General features: G+C 50.9%; 1 protein-coding gene across 1 annotated transcript; it reads right to left on the bottom strand.

Annotated features, from left to right (window-relative positions):
• Positions 1-832: 832 nt before the first annotated feature.
• On the bottom strand, positions 833-8,013 carry LOC129713864 (chondroadherin-like protein). The gene is made up of 4 exons (XM_055663218.1): positions 7,639-8,013; positions 4,230-5,909; positions 2,551-2,717; positions 833-1,234 (listed from the first exon to the last, which is right to left on the bottom strand). Exons 1-4 carry the CDS (start codon positions 7,828-7,830, stop codon positions 991-993), a joined length of 2,283 nt encoding a protein of 760 aa, XP_055519193.1. The 5' UTR covers positions 7,831-8,013; the 3' UTR covers positions 833-990.
• Positions 8,014-12,752: the final 4,739 nt, after the last annotated feature.

The following is a 12,752-nucleotide window of genomic DNA, read 5'->3' as shown; positions in this document are numbered from 1 at the left end:
CTGATCTATCTCTCCCTCCTAACCCCATTCTTCTGCTATAAGAATTAAACTATAATGTTTGGTTCTTAATGTTTTATGTTTTATTCTTAATTGTTACTGTGTGTCGTGTTGTTACTTGCGAGCGCAGCATCAAGGCAAATTCCTTGTATGTGAACATACTCGGCCAATAAACATATTAGATAGAAAATAGGTGCAGGAAGAGGCCATTCGGCCCTTTGAGCCAGCACCGCCATTCATTGTGATCATGGCTGATCGTCCCCTGCCAATAACCCGTGCCTGCCTTCTCCCCATATCCCTTGACTCCATCAGCCCCTAAAGCTCTATCTAACTCTCTCTTAAATCCATCCAGTGACTTGTCCTCCACTGCCCTCTGTGGCAGGGAATTCCATAAATTCATTCATTCATTCTCCCCATGACCCCTGACACTCGTACTAATCCAGAATCTATCTCTCTCTGCCTTAAAAATATCCACTGACTTGGCCTCCACAGCTGTCTGTGGCAATGGATTCCACAGATTCACCACCCTCTCTGCCCGAAACGTCACCCATATCCTTCTATCCAGAGACGCTGCCTGTCCCGCTGAGTTACTCCAGCGTTTTTTTGTGTCTATCTTCGGTGTAAACCAGCATCTGCAGTTCCTTTCCGCACACACTCACCCTCAACATTCTTGGCCCCAGATGATTGAAAGAAACCTGCTGAACTATGTTTATATGGGATGCAAAGATGGTACAGGGATCTCTCTCAGAATGGGAACCCCTCCTTTAAGAGTCGTCCCTGAAATTTAAAAGAAAGGATATAATCATCGATATAATTAACTCTTCATTGCAAACAATGTCAAGTCTTGTTTAATACAGGTCGCAGGCTCCTTGTAAAGGCTACTGGGGATTGAGGCACAGGCTAAGCAGAGGGATGGGAGAATGAACACAAACCACTTCAATAACAGTCAGCTGCTCTGCTGGGCCACTCCCTGGGTGTCAGCCAGTCGCTGGTCTATTGTGCTTGGGTCCTCCCGCTTCTCTTCGCTGAGTTGTACGATCGCTTTGGTTTCAGCCGCTTGATAGTTTTACGGGCGACTCCCGTCCGACCTGCTTTGGTTTTCTTCGGGGTGTCTTGGGTCTTCTCGGGCGGGCTGCCTTTGCAGTTCTTAAACGGGGCGGCTTTCACGCTCACCCCGGTGACATTCCTCGGGAGGTTGCAAACGGCTCGGACCTTCAGATTGCTGCTTTCGAGCCACCTTTTAAAAGATGAACAGTAAAGATAAAACCAATGCATAAAATAAATTGGCAGATGTTTCACCCACGCACCAGAATACCACCGTTACTTCCAAATGACATAGGAGAGGGGTGCTGTCTGTACGGAGTTTGCACGTTCTCCCTGTGGCCACGTGGGGTTTCTCCATTTTTTCCAGTTTCCTCCCACGCTCCAAACATGTGGAAGTTTGTAGATTACTTGGCTTCAATAAAATTCCCAATTGATACAAGATACCATTTAATTGTCATTAAATGTATCTTGTATCTTGTATCAAGTGGTAGTGTCTGGGGATCACTGGTCGGCGCAGACTGGATGGGCCGAAAGGCCTGTTTCCGTTCTGTATCTTGAAAGTCTAGTCTGAAGAGACCTGTCAACCTATCAAATCTATACCAGCTCACAAAGTGAACATATTGAGCTTAGTTTAGTTCAGAGATACAGCGCGGCAACAGGCCCTTCGGCCCACCGAGTCCACCCTGACCCGCGATCCCGTCTACGGGTGCTCCGGGTCCCCCCCGTGAACGAGTGGGTATTTGGTTTCTTCCCACGTTCCAAAGACGTACGGGTTTGTTAGTTAATTGGCTTGGTATAAATATAAATTGTCCCTGGTGTGTGTGTGTACGATGGTGTTACTTTGCGGGGATGGGGTGGACTCAGTAAGCCAATGGGCCCGTTTCCATGCTGTAGCACGATATCACCCATGCCACAGATGGCTGTGGAGGCCAAGTCTATGGACACTTTTATGACAGAGATTGATACATTTTTGATTAGTGCAGGTGTCAGGGTTTATGGGGGAGAAGGCAGGTGAATGGGGTTAGGAGGGAGAGGTAGATCAGCCATGATTGAATGGCGGAGTGGACTTGATGGGCCGAATGGCCTAGTTCTGCTCCTATCATAGAAACATAGAAAATAGGTGCAGGAGTAGGCCTTTCGGCCCTTCACCTCCATTCAATATGATTATGGCTGATCATCTATCTCAGTATCCTGTACCTGCCTTCTCTCCATACCCCCTGATCCCTTTAGCCACAAGGGCCACATCTAACTCCCTCTTAAATATATCCAATGAACTGTGGCCTCAACTACATTCTGTGGCAGAGAATTCCACAGATTCACCACTCTCTGTGTGAAAAAAACAATTCTCATCTCGGTCCTAAAAGACTTCCTTCCCCCTTATCCTTAAACTGTGACCCCTTGTTCTGGACTTCCCCAACATCAGGAACAATCTTCCTGCACCTGATGGGCTCATGAACGATCATGGGTAATGGACAGACGTTGCGGGCAGGTTGCGGGAGGGGTTTTTACCTGCGGAGGTGAAGGAGGGGGCAGTCACAGTCCCAGGGGTTGTGCAACAGGTCAATGGTGTGCAGGTTGCGGAAGTTGTCCAGGCTGGGAATGTAGCTCAGCCTGTTATTCCCCAGGTACAGGCTCTGCAGCCCCGCGCTCACTCCTTCGAAGGCTCCGTCCGAGATCTGAAATGGCAAAACCGACAACCCGACATTACAGGAAAACCCGAGCCATCTCTCCGTACACCCTGATACACGGGCACTGCTGCCCTTTAATTATCCATTCAGAGTTGCCTTTGTTCGGCTGGTGCTGCTAATATATATCAAAAATATATCAATCTCTGCCTTAAAAGTATCCATAGACTTGGCCTCCACAGCCTTCTGTAGATTACTGCGACTCCCTTTACACTGGCAACAGCCAATCGTCCCTGTCCCGCCTGCAACTGGTCCAAAACGCCGCAGCCAGACTCCTGACGGGCACCCGAAAAAGGGGCCACATCACCCCGATCCTGGCCTCTCTCCACTGGCTCCCTGTGCGGTTCCGTATACATTTCAAGACCCTCCTCTATGTCTACAAAGCCCTCAATGGGCTTGCCCCCTCCTACATTAAACGTCTTCTCACCCACCACTCCACCTCCAGGTCCCTCAGATCGGCCGACTTGGGGCTGCTGCATAACCCGCGGTCTAGGCATAAGCTCAGGGGCGACTGAGCCTTTGCGGTTGCAGCTCCTAGACTGTGGAACAGCAGCATCCCCCTTCCCATCAGAACTGTCCCCTCCATCGACTCCTTTAAGTCAAGACTAAAAACGTATCTATACTCCCAAGGCCTTTCCTGACGTCCACTGAGCGAGGGCTACATGTATATATGTACGTAGTTAGTTTGTTTATACTATTCTTATAACAAATGTAAAGCACTTTGGCCAATGAGAGTTGTTTCTTTAGCTGTGCTATATAAATAAATGTGACTTGACTATAAAAATGTGACTTCTGTGGCATGGATGATATTGTGATACAGCATAGAAACAGACCTCAAGGGATCCAGGCTCGGTGATGTGCAAATCTGTCCAGGCGTCAATGGTATCTCGCCAGCCCCCCACCCACCCCCCCCCTCTCATCACCCCCTCTCCACCCCCCCTCTCACATCCCCCCCCCTCTCACAGACCCCCCTCTCTCACCCCCCCCTCCTCTCACCCCCCTCCCCCCTCTCACCCCCCCCCTCCCCTCTCACCCCCCCCTCCTCTCACTCTCACCCCTCCCCCCCCCCTCTCACCCCCCCCTCCTCTCACACCCCCCCCTCAACCAACCCCCCCCTCACACCCCCCCCCTCCTCTCACCCCCTCCCCCCTCTCCCCCCCTCCCCCTCACCCCCCCCTCCACCCCCCCTTCTCTCAACCCCCTCCTCCCCCTCTCACCCCCCCCTCTCACACCTCCCCCCCCTCCTCACCCCCCCTCCTCCTCTCACCCCCCCTCTCACCCCCCCCTCTCCCCCCCCCTCTCACCCCCCCCCCCTCCTCTCCCCCCCCTCCTCTCACACCCCCCTCCTCACCCCCCCCTATCCCCCTTCTCTCACCCCCCCCCCCTCTCACCCCCCCCCTCTCACCCCCCCCCTCCTTTCACCCCCCCCTCTCACCCCCCAAGAAAAAAAAAAAAACCCCTACTCTCACCACCCCCCTCCACCCTCCCTCACCCCCCTCTCACCCCCCTTCTCCAACCCATGTCGTTCAGCCACAAATGTTGGAGAGACCCAGCCATTGGCAGGAAGGCCCCGCTATCGATCTGTCTAATGGGATTGCCGGACAGTTTCAGTTCTTCCAAAGAGGACATCGTCATCAAAGCAGCGGCGGGAACGGCCGTCAGCTTGTTGTGGTCCAAGAACAGCTTCTGGAGCTGGGCCATGGGCTGGAGAGCGGTGGGGGAGATATAGGTGAGGTTGTCGCCGGTCAAGTGCAGCCACCGCAGCTTCTCCGCGCCCTCCATGTTCTCCTCGGTCAGCTGAGGGATGGGATTGTGCTCCAGGTGAAGGGCAAAGAGGTGGGGCAGCAGCCGGAACGTCCCCTTGGGAATCGAGGACAGCTTGTTGTGGTCCAGGTAGAGGTAGGTGAGGTCGGGAAGTCCTTCGAAGATCTCCGGTTGGAGGCTGGTCATCTCGTTGAAAGACAGGTACAAGTAAATTAGCTCCTTCAGCCCACGGAAGGCCCCAGCATGGACATCGTGTATTCCGCAGTTCTGTAAATGGAGTGAGACAAGTTGCTTCATATCTGGGAAGGAGCCCCTGGGGACTGAGTGGAACTCATTGTAACGCATGTCCAGAAGGTGGGAATCGGGCGGGAAGCCCTTGGGGATCTTGCGTAGCCTCTTGCCCTCGCAACTGGAGTGTCGCAGCTCGTGTTTGCAGTCGCAGTGGTCTGGGCACGGGCGGCCATCTTGGTTGGGCCTGTTGGCCGGGTTGACTTCCTCCTCCTCCTGCTCCTCGATGTCCGACGGTCGCAGGTCGCACCTCAAGTGAACCAGGCGCAGGGAATCCAACCTCTCCCCGTGGTACGGCCCGGGGTCGCTGCAGAACACCTGGGCCCGCGGCCTGGTGTAGTTGTTCATCCACTCCCTGAAGGGCCTCATGAAACAGTTGCACTGGATGGGGCTGCCGGTCAGGTTGATCATCCTCAGGGCCTCCAACCCAACCGGGGGCTCGATGACCTGGAGCTGGCTGTTGCGGAGGTTGATCATCGATAACACGGGGCAGTGGACAAACGCCGTGGCCGCCAGATCCTGGAGGAACGTGTCATCCATGGTCAGATGCTTCAGCGAGCCCATCCGGAGCGACTCCTCGCCAAGCGAGGTCATCGGATTCCGACTGAGGTCCAACCTGACCACAGTGGTGAGCCTGGACAAGGCCTCAGATGGCAAATACTGCAGCTCGTTGCTGTCAAGGTTCAGCCTCTTGAGAGTCCACAGCCCGGCAAAGGCCTCGTCTGCCATGTAGTTGATCATGTTCTTGGACAAGCGCATGTATTTGATTTGCTGGAGACCCTGGAAGAGAAGGGGAGGCAGGTAGACCAGGAAGTTCTGCTCCAGGTTTAAGAAGTTCAGGAATCCCAGCTGACTAAAAGCACCCGGTTTGATCTCCTCGATTTTGTTGTTATTGAGGATAAGTTGCTCCAGAGAGTAAAGCCCGTCAAAGGTCTCCTGGTAGATTAGTTCCACGTTATTGAACCCCAGATTGAGAGAGATCAGCCGGCCTAGGCCACGGAAGGCACCTTCACGAAGATGGTTGATGTTGCATTTCTGTAGGTTTAGGTGAGTGAGGTAGGGAATCGGAAGAAAGGCTCCAGTTGCTATTGTGTCGATGTTGTTGCCTCTGATGTCCAGCTCCTTAGTGGCCTGCAAAACAGAGAGAGTTCTCACCTACTTCTGTAGACATTTTAAAACATACAGAGACCATCGGATGCTTGAGCTAAGGAACAGGCCCTTTAGCCAACAAATCATGACACCAAATTAAACTGATCCCTTCTGCATTCATTTAATTTTTCCTAAATTCATTGCTTATAGGACCTGTAAATTCATAGGTCATAGGTCTTAGAATGAAGGGGAGGCCATTTAAGACTGAGGTGAGAAAAAAAGTTGCGAATTTGTGGAATTCCCTGCCACAGAGGGCAGTGGAGGCCAAGTCACTGGATGGATTTAAGAGAGAGTTAGATAGAGCTCTAGGGGCTGGTGGAGTCAAGGGATATGGGGAGAAGGCAGGCACGGGTTATTGATTGGGGACGATCAGCAATGATCGCAATGAATGGCGGCGCTGGCTCGAAGGGCCGAATGGCCTCCTCCTGCACCTATTTTATATGTTTCTAAATGAGGCCATTTGGCCTATCGAGTCTATGATACAATACGATGGAACTTTATTTATCCCAGGAGGGAACAGTCATAAAAACACCAAAAAAAATTTAAATTAAAGTGACGAGCGGAAAGGATTGGGGATATGCAACAATTGGGGAGGGGGTCAGTCTCAGTCTCCCCCACGACACCATGAATCAAGGGATACGGGGAGAAAGCAGGAACGGGGTACTGATTTTGGATGATCGGCCAAGATCATATTGACCAACCCAGGCTGGTTCGAAGGGCCAAATAAAAACACCAACAAATGCTGACCGTGGCAGATATTTTAACATCTGTTATGGGCCATGTTTCGTTTAGTTTAGTTTAGAGATACAGCACGGAAACAGGCCCTTCGGCCCACCGGGTCCGCGCTGACCAGCGATTAACACTATCCTACACCCACTAGGGACAGTTTTTACACGAACACCAAGCCAATTAACCTACAAACCTGCACGTCTTTGGAGCGTGGGAGGAAACCGAAGATCTCGGAGCAAACCCACGCAGGTCACGGGGAGAACGTGCAAACTCCGTACAGACAGCAGCAGCCGTAGTCGGGATCGAACCCGGGTCTCCTGCGCTGCATTCGCTGTAAGGCAGCAACTCTACCGCTGCGCCACCACGACCGCCCTAATCTTCTAACCAACCATTCTACCTCCAGGTCCCTCAGGTCGGCCGACTTGGAGGCGACTGACTGTCCCGCGGTCTAGGTTTAAGCTCAGGGGTGACATTGCTTTTGCGGTTGCAGTGCAATAGCGTCCCGCTCCTCATCAGAACTGCCCCCTCCATCGACTCCTTTAAGTCACAACTCAAAACCAAACGTTTTTGAGCCCCTCTGATGCGGCATTGTAAACAGTGTGTGTATGTATTGTTAGGTCTGTCTACCGCTGTATGTATCAAATTAGTTCCTGCACTGATGTGAAACACTTTGGTCAACGTGAGTTGTTTTTAAACGTGCCATACAAATAAATGTATTATTATTATTAATATTGCTCCTGTTCAAATCGTTTGCTATGTCGCTCTTCAAGGGAGATGCTAAATGCATTTCGTTGTCTCTGTACTGTACACTGACAATGACAATTAAAATTGAATCTGAATCTGAATCCTGCACCTATTTTCTCTACATGTTTCTCTATCCATGTTTCCCAGAGATGCTGCCTGCCCCACTGAGTTACTCCAGCACTTGGTGTCCTAACGTGGGCTCTGTAGCGATGTAGGTAGGTTGCGCTTGGCTGCAGACCTGTGGTATGGTGATGGGGATGTCGGTGAGCCGTCTCCTGATGCAGGTCACCACGCCGTGCAGGTTGTCGCAGATGCAGTCGGGCGGGCAGGCTGCGGTCCCCACGGCCAGTGCAGCAAGGATGGCGGCCAGTGTCCAGAGTGGAGGAACCCTGCTCTGACCGTGACTGGGCATCTGTAAAAGGAAGACCATCACACCGTGAACTCAGACAGGACAACGTGTTTTAGGGAAGTGTATTTCTTTACGATACGATACAATAGAACTTTATTCATCCCAGGAGGGAAATTGATCTGCCAACAGTTATGCTGTGATCAGCCATGATCATATTGAATGGCGGTGCAGGCTCGAAGGGCCGAATGGCCTACTCCTGCACCTATTTTCTAATTTTCTAACAGTTATAAAAAATCTAATACATGAAACATGAATTAAATTAAATTAATTTTTTCTAAAATGTAAATACTGGTTCTGTTCCATTCTCTTCTGTAGTTTTTGCACAATTCAACTTTAAGAAAGTTTAATGTCATGTGTCCCTGATAGGACAATGAAATTCTTGCTTTGCTTCAGCACAACAGAACATAGTAGGCATTGACTACAGAACAGATCAGCGTGTCCATTCGCAGCCATTGCCACTTTCATTTCACTGCACATCTTGTATGTGTCTTCTTATCTTATCTTACTGCCTATTCTGCCTCCTGGCATGTAGGGCAGCAACAAAGGTCCTCCACTCAGTGGTGCTGATTCCCTCAGTTGCTGTTTCCGTAACATGTTTGTTTCACGAGACAGGGTTGTTGGCCCTGTGCTCAACTTCCAACCTGGAGGACCAGTGGATCGCTCTTCATCTTGCCTCTACCCTTCGACCTGTCCAGCATGGGAGACCCTAACAGGAGACGAATCTCCCACTGGCATAGCTCTAGGGGTCACTGAGACACACAAGCTCCCCGACCACGACAAGGTTGCAATCCAACGGGGAGCTTGCATGTGTATGTGACAAATAAAGTTGACTTGACTTGACTTGAAATTAAAGTGTTGAGTGGAAAGGCGCTGTAAGGCAGCAATTCTACTGCTGCGCTACCACAAAGACGGGCTTGTGGTCAAAGATGTTGGTTTGGAAGAACTTCTCCCTTAAAGGATAGGTAGTGTAACAATGTCCAACTAACTGGGACATTGGGCGCAACAGGCCCAGGCCCATCCTTCGCAACATTGGGGATTGGTAGAATCTTGGCACATGGTGATATTTGGTCGCCAACTGTCCCGTATTAGCCGGGACATCCCGTATATTGGGCTAAATTGGTTTGTCCCGTACGGGAACGCCCTCGTCCCGTATTTGACCGCTGCTACTCGGATCGAGGGGACCGTCGGGTCGGAGCGGATGGAGTGCAGCAGCAGCACCTCGCCCGTGGCCCCGTCGGGTGCTCGGCAGTCTGGCCAGCTGTCCGACCTACGGACCTTCGCTTACCGACACCACCAACCCCCCCCCCACCTTCAAACGGCCGATCATCAGTTCATTGCGGACTTTGCTCGGCCCGGGCCAAAACTCCTCAGCTGGCCCCGCTGGGCCGGCTGGGCTTTGTGTGCAGTCCAGCACCCCGGGCCAACTCATCATTCAACCAGCCACTGCCCAGTCGGGTGATGAATTGCCGTCGGGAATTTGTCTCGCATTTTGACCTTTTGCCCCTTATTTGGGTTGGCGACCCTGATGCCCACATATTTTTGTTTCAAGCATAGCCTGGTGCTGCCACACATGAAGGTGGCCATCAGGAGGAGCTGGGGTCATGTGCATCTCCACCCAGGTCCAGAGATGATGTACCCTGAGCCCCTGAAGATGTGGGTTTGGCTGGAAACCAGTGGGGAGGGGGGCACAAAGAAGGCACGAGTACTTTTTGCAACTATGGCAGATATTTTCTTGTGACTTTATAACCATATAACCACATAACAAATACAGCACGGAAACAGGCCATCTCGACCCTTCTAGTCCGTGCCGAACACTTATTCTCCCCTAGTCCCATCGACCTGCACTCAGACTATAACCCTCCATTCCTTTCCATTCCATATAACTATCCAATTTATTTTTAAATGATAAAATCGAACCTGCCTCCACCACCTCCACTGGAAGCTCATTCCACACAGCTACTACTCTCTGAGTGAAGAAGTTCGCCCTCATGTTACCCCTAAACTTCTGTCCCTTAATGTGGATAAATGTGAGGTTATCCATTTTGGTGGCAAAAACGGGAAAGCAGACTATTATCTAAATGGTGGCCGATTGGGTAAGGGGGAGATGCAGCGAGACCTGGGTGTCATGGTACACCAGTCATTGAAGGTAGGCATGCAGGTGCAGCAGGCAGTAAAGAAAGCGAATGGTATGTTAGCTTTCATTGCAAAAGGATTTGAGTATAGGAGCAGGGAGGTTCTACTGCAGTTGTACAGGGTCTTGGTGAGACCACACCTGGAGTATTGCGTGCAGTTTTGGTCTCCAAATCTGAGGAAGGACATTATTGCCATAGAGGGAGTGCAGAGACGGTTCACCAGACTGATTCCTGGGATGTCAGGACTGTCTTATGAAGAAAGACTGGATAGACTTGGTTTATACTCTCAAGAATTTAGGAGATTGAGAGGGGATCTTATAGAAACTTACAAAATGCTTAAGGGGTTGGACAGGCTAGATGCAGGAAGATTGTTCCCGATGTTAGGGGAGTCCAGGACAAGGGGTCACAGCTTAAGGATAAGGGGGAAATGCTTTAAAACCGAGATGAGAAGAACTTTTTTCACACAGAGAGTGGTGAATCTCTGGAATTCTCTGCCACAGAGGGTAGTTGAGGCCAGTTCATTGGCTATATTTAAGAGGGTGTTAGATGTGGCCCTTGTGGCTATCAGGGGGTATCCAGGTACGGGATACTGAGTTGGATGATCAGCCATGATCATATTGAATGGCGGTGCAGGCTCGAAGGGCCGAATGGCCTACTCCTGCACCTAATTTCTATGTTTCTATGTTTCTATGTTAATTCTCAAATCTTGTTTGTGCACTTTGCAACAAAGATACTTTAGCATGCAAAAAGCAAATAATTTCACTGCACCTAGCTGGGGAAAAGTGACTAAAGTATTATCACTGTACACTAACCAACTGTTGGTCTTTACACATTCACCACCTCAAGGAGATGGTGAAATTGGCGTGTAAAAGTCACCACCTTTGGAGATGATATGAGATGATACAACAAGACCTTGTAAATGTTTTAAACCACTAACCTTTCTTGCTGGAAGTTGGCCTGCCTCTGGAACTACCGAGTGAAGACTGGTTCTGGGTCCCTGCTGTCTGAGGCTTCAGATGATTGAGCAATTCACGCAGGAATCTGTCCGACTGTTTTCTTGCTCACCGTGCGATTCAGGCCGTGGTCAGTCGGAGATATTCCCAGCTGGTGTTTTAAGAAGGAACTGCAGAGGCTGGAGAATCGAAGGTAGACAAAAATGCTGGAGAAACTCAGCGGGTGCGGCAAAGCAGCATCTATGGAGCGAAGGAAATAGGCGACGTTTCGGGCAGAAACCCTTCTTCAGACGCGAGCTCTGAGGTTGCCTAGTTTGCTGATAGTTTGGAGATAATTGGCTGGAGGTGTGCGGTTTGTGGGAGAGACAAGGGGAGGGGAGGGGAGGTTGGTTGGTGGGAGAATTCGACTAGGAATTTTCCACTGACTTGTAAGAGTTATCCAGGAATTTGTGTTGGGGAGCTGCCTCTGAGGTCGCAGCCAAAGAGAACAAAGAGACCTTTCACCTCCTTGCTGTACGTTTGTACAGGCCAGCGAGTCTGTGAACTGACTCGCAGCGAATACTAGCTCTTCTGTTCAGCCCTCTGGGGCTGCAGGAAGTGGGACCTGATCCACTCAAAGCCCAGCCAAGCCTCCCTGCCTCAAACACACACACACACTGTAATGACCTGCTAGGGGAGTGTGTGCATCTGCTGCCCTCTTTCTCCAGAGTCTCTGGGGGAGAGATGTGTGGGAGGGGTGTATGTGCCCCTCCTCCCATGGAGATGGCAGGACATACCTGGGGGAATGGGGCTGACGGGAATGCATAGGTTGAGAGGGCCGAATGGTCCATTTCAATGTCATAGTCACAGAGTGATAAGGCCCTTCGGCCCAACTTGCTCACATGTCCCAGCTGCACCAGCCCCGCCCCCAGCTGCCTGCGTTTGGTCCATATCCCTCCAAACCTGTCCTATCCATGAGCCTGTCTGACCCTTGGGGTCATCCCTGCATCAACTACCTCCTCTGGCAGCTCGTTCCGTACACCCACCACCCTCTGTGTGAAAAATCTATTCCTACTAAATCATTTCCCCTACATCTTAAACATAGAACATAGAAACATAGAAATTAGGTGCAGGAGTAGGCCATTCGGCCCTTCGAGCCTGCACTGCCATTCAATATGATCAAGGCTGATCATCCAACTCAGTATCCCGTACCTGCCTTCTCTCCATACCCCCTGATCCCCTTAGCCACAAGGGCCACATCTAACTCCCTCTTAAATATAGCCAATGAACTGTGGCCTCAACTACCCTCTGTGGCAGAGAGTTCCAGAGATTCACCACTCTCTGCGTGAAAAAAGTTCTTCTCACCTCGGTTTTAAAGGATTTCCCCTTTATCCTTAAGCTGTGACCCCTTGTCCCCGATTCACCTACTCTGGGCGAGAGACTCTGTACGTCTACCCGATCTATTCCTCTCATGATATTATCCACTTCTAAGATAACCCCCCTCATCCTCCAGCGCTCCAGGGAATAGAGTCCCAGCCTACTCAACCTCTGCCTATAGCTCACACCCTCTAGTCCTGGCAACATCCTCGTAAATCTTCTCTGTACCCTATCCAGCTTGTGTGTGGGTGTGTTTGTCTGTGTGTGTGTGTGTGTGGGTGTGTGTGTGTGGGTGTGTCTGTGTGTGTGTGTGTGTGTGTGTGTGTGTGTGTGTGTGTGTGTGTGTGTGTGTGTGTGTGTGTGTGTGTGTGTGTGTGTGTGTGTGTCTGTGTGTGTGTGTCTGTGTGTGTGTGGGTGTGTGTATATATGTGTGTGTGTGTATGTGTGTGTGTGTGTGTGTGTGTGTGTGTGTGTGTGTGTGTGTGTGTGTGTGTGTGTGTGT

Source organism: Leucoraja erinacea, chromosome 37, assembly GCF_028641065.1.
Source record: "Leucoraja erinacea ecotype New England chromosome 37, Leri_hhj_1, whole genome shotgun sequence".
In the NCBI taxonomy this organism is placed as follows: domain Eukaryota; kingdom Metazoa; phylum Chordata; class Chondrichthyes; order Rajiformes; family Rajidae; genus Leucoraja; species Leucoraja erinaceus.
This window is presented reverse-complemented; position numbering and strand designations above follow the sequence as displayed.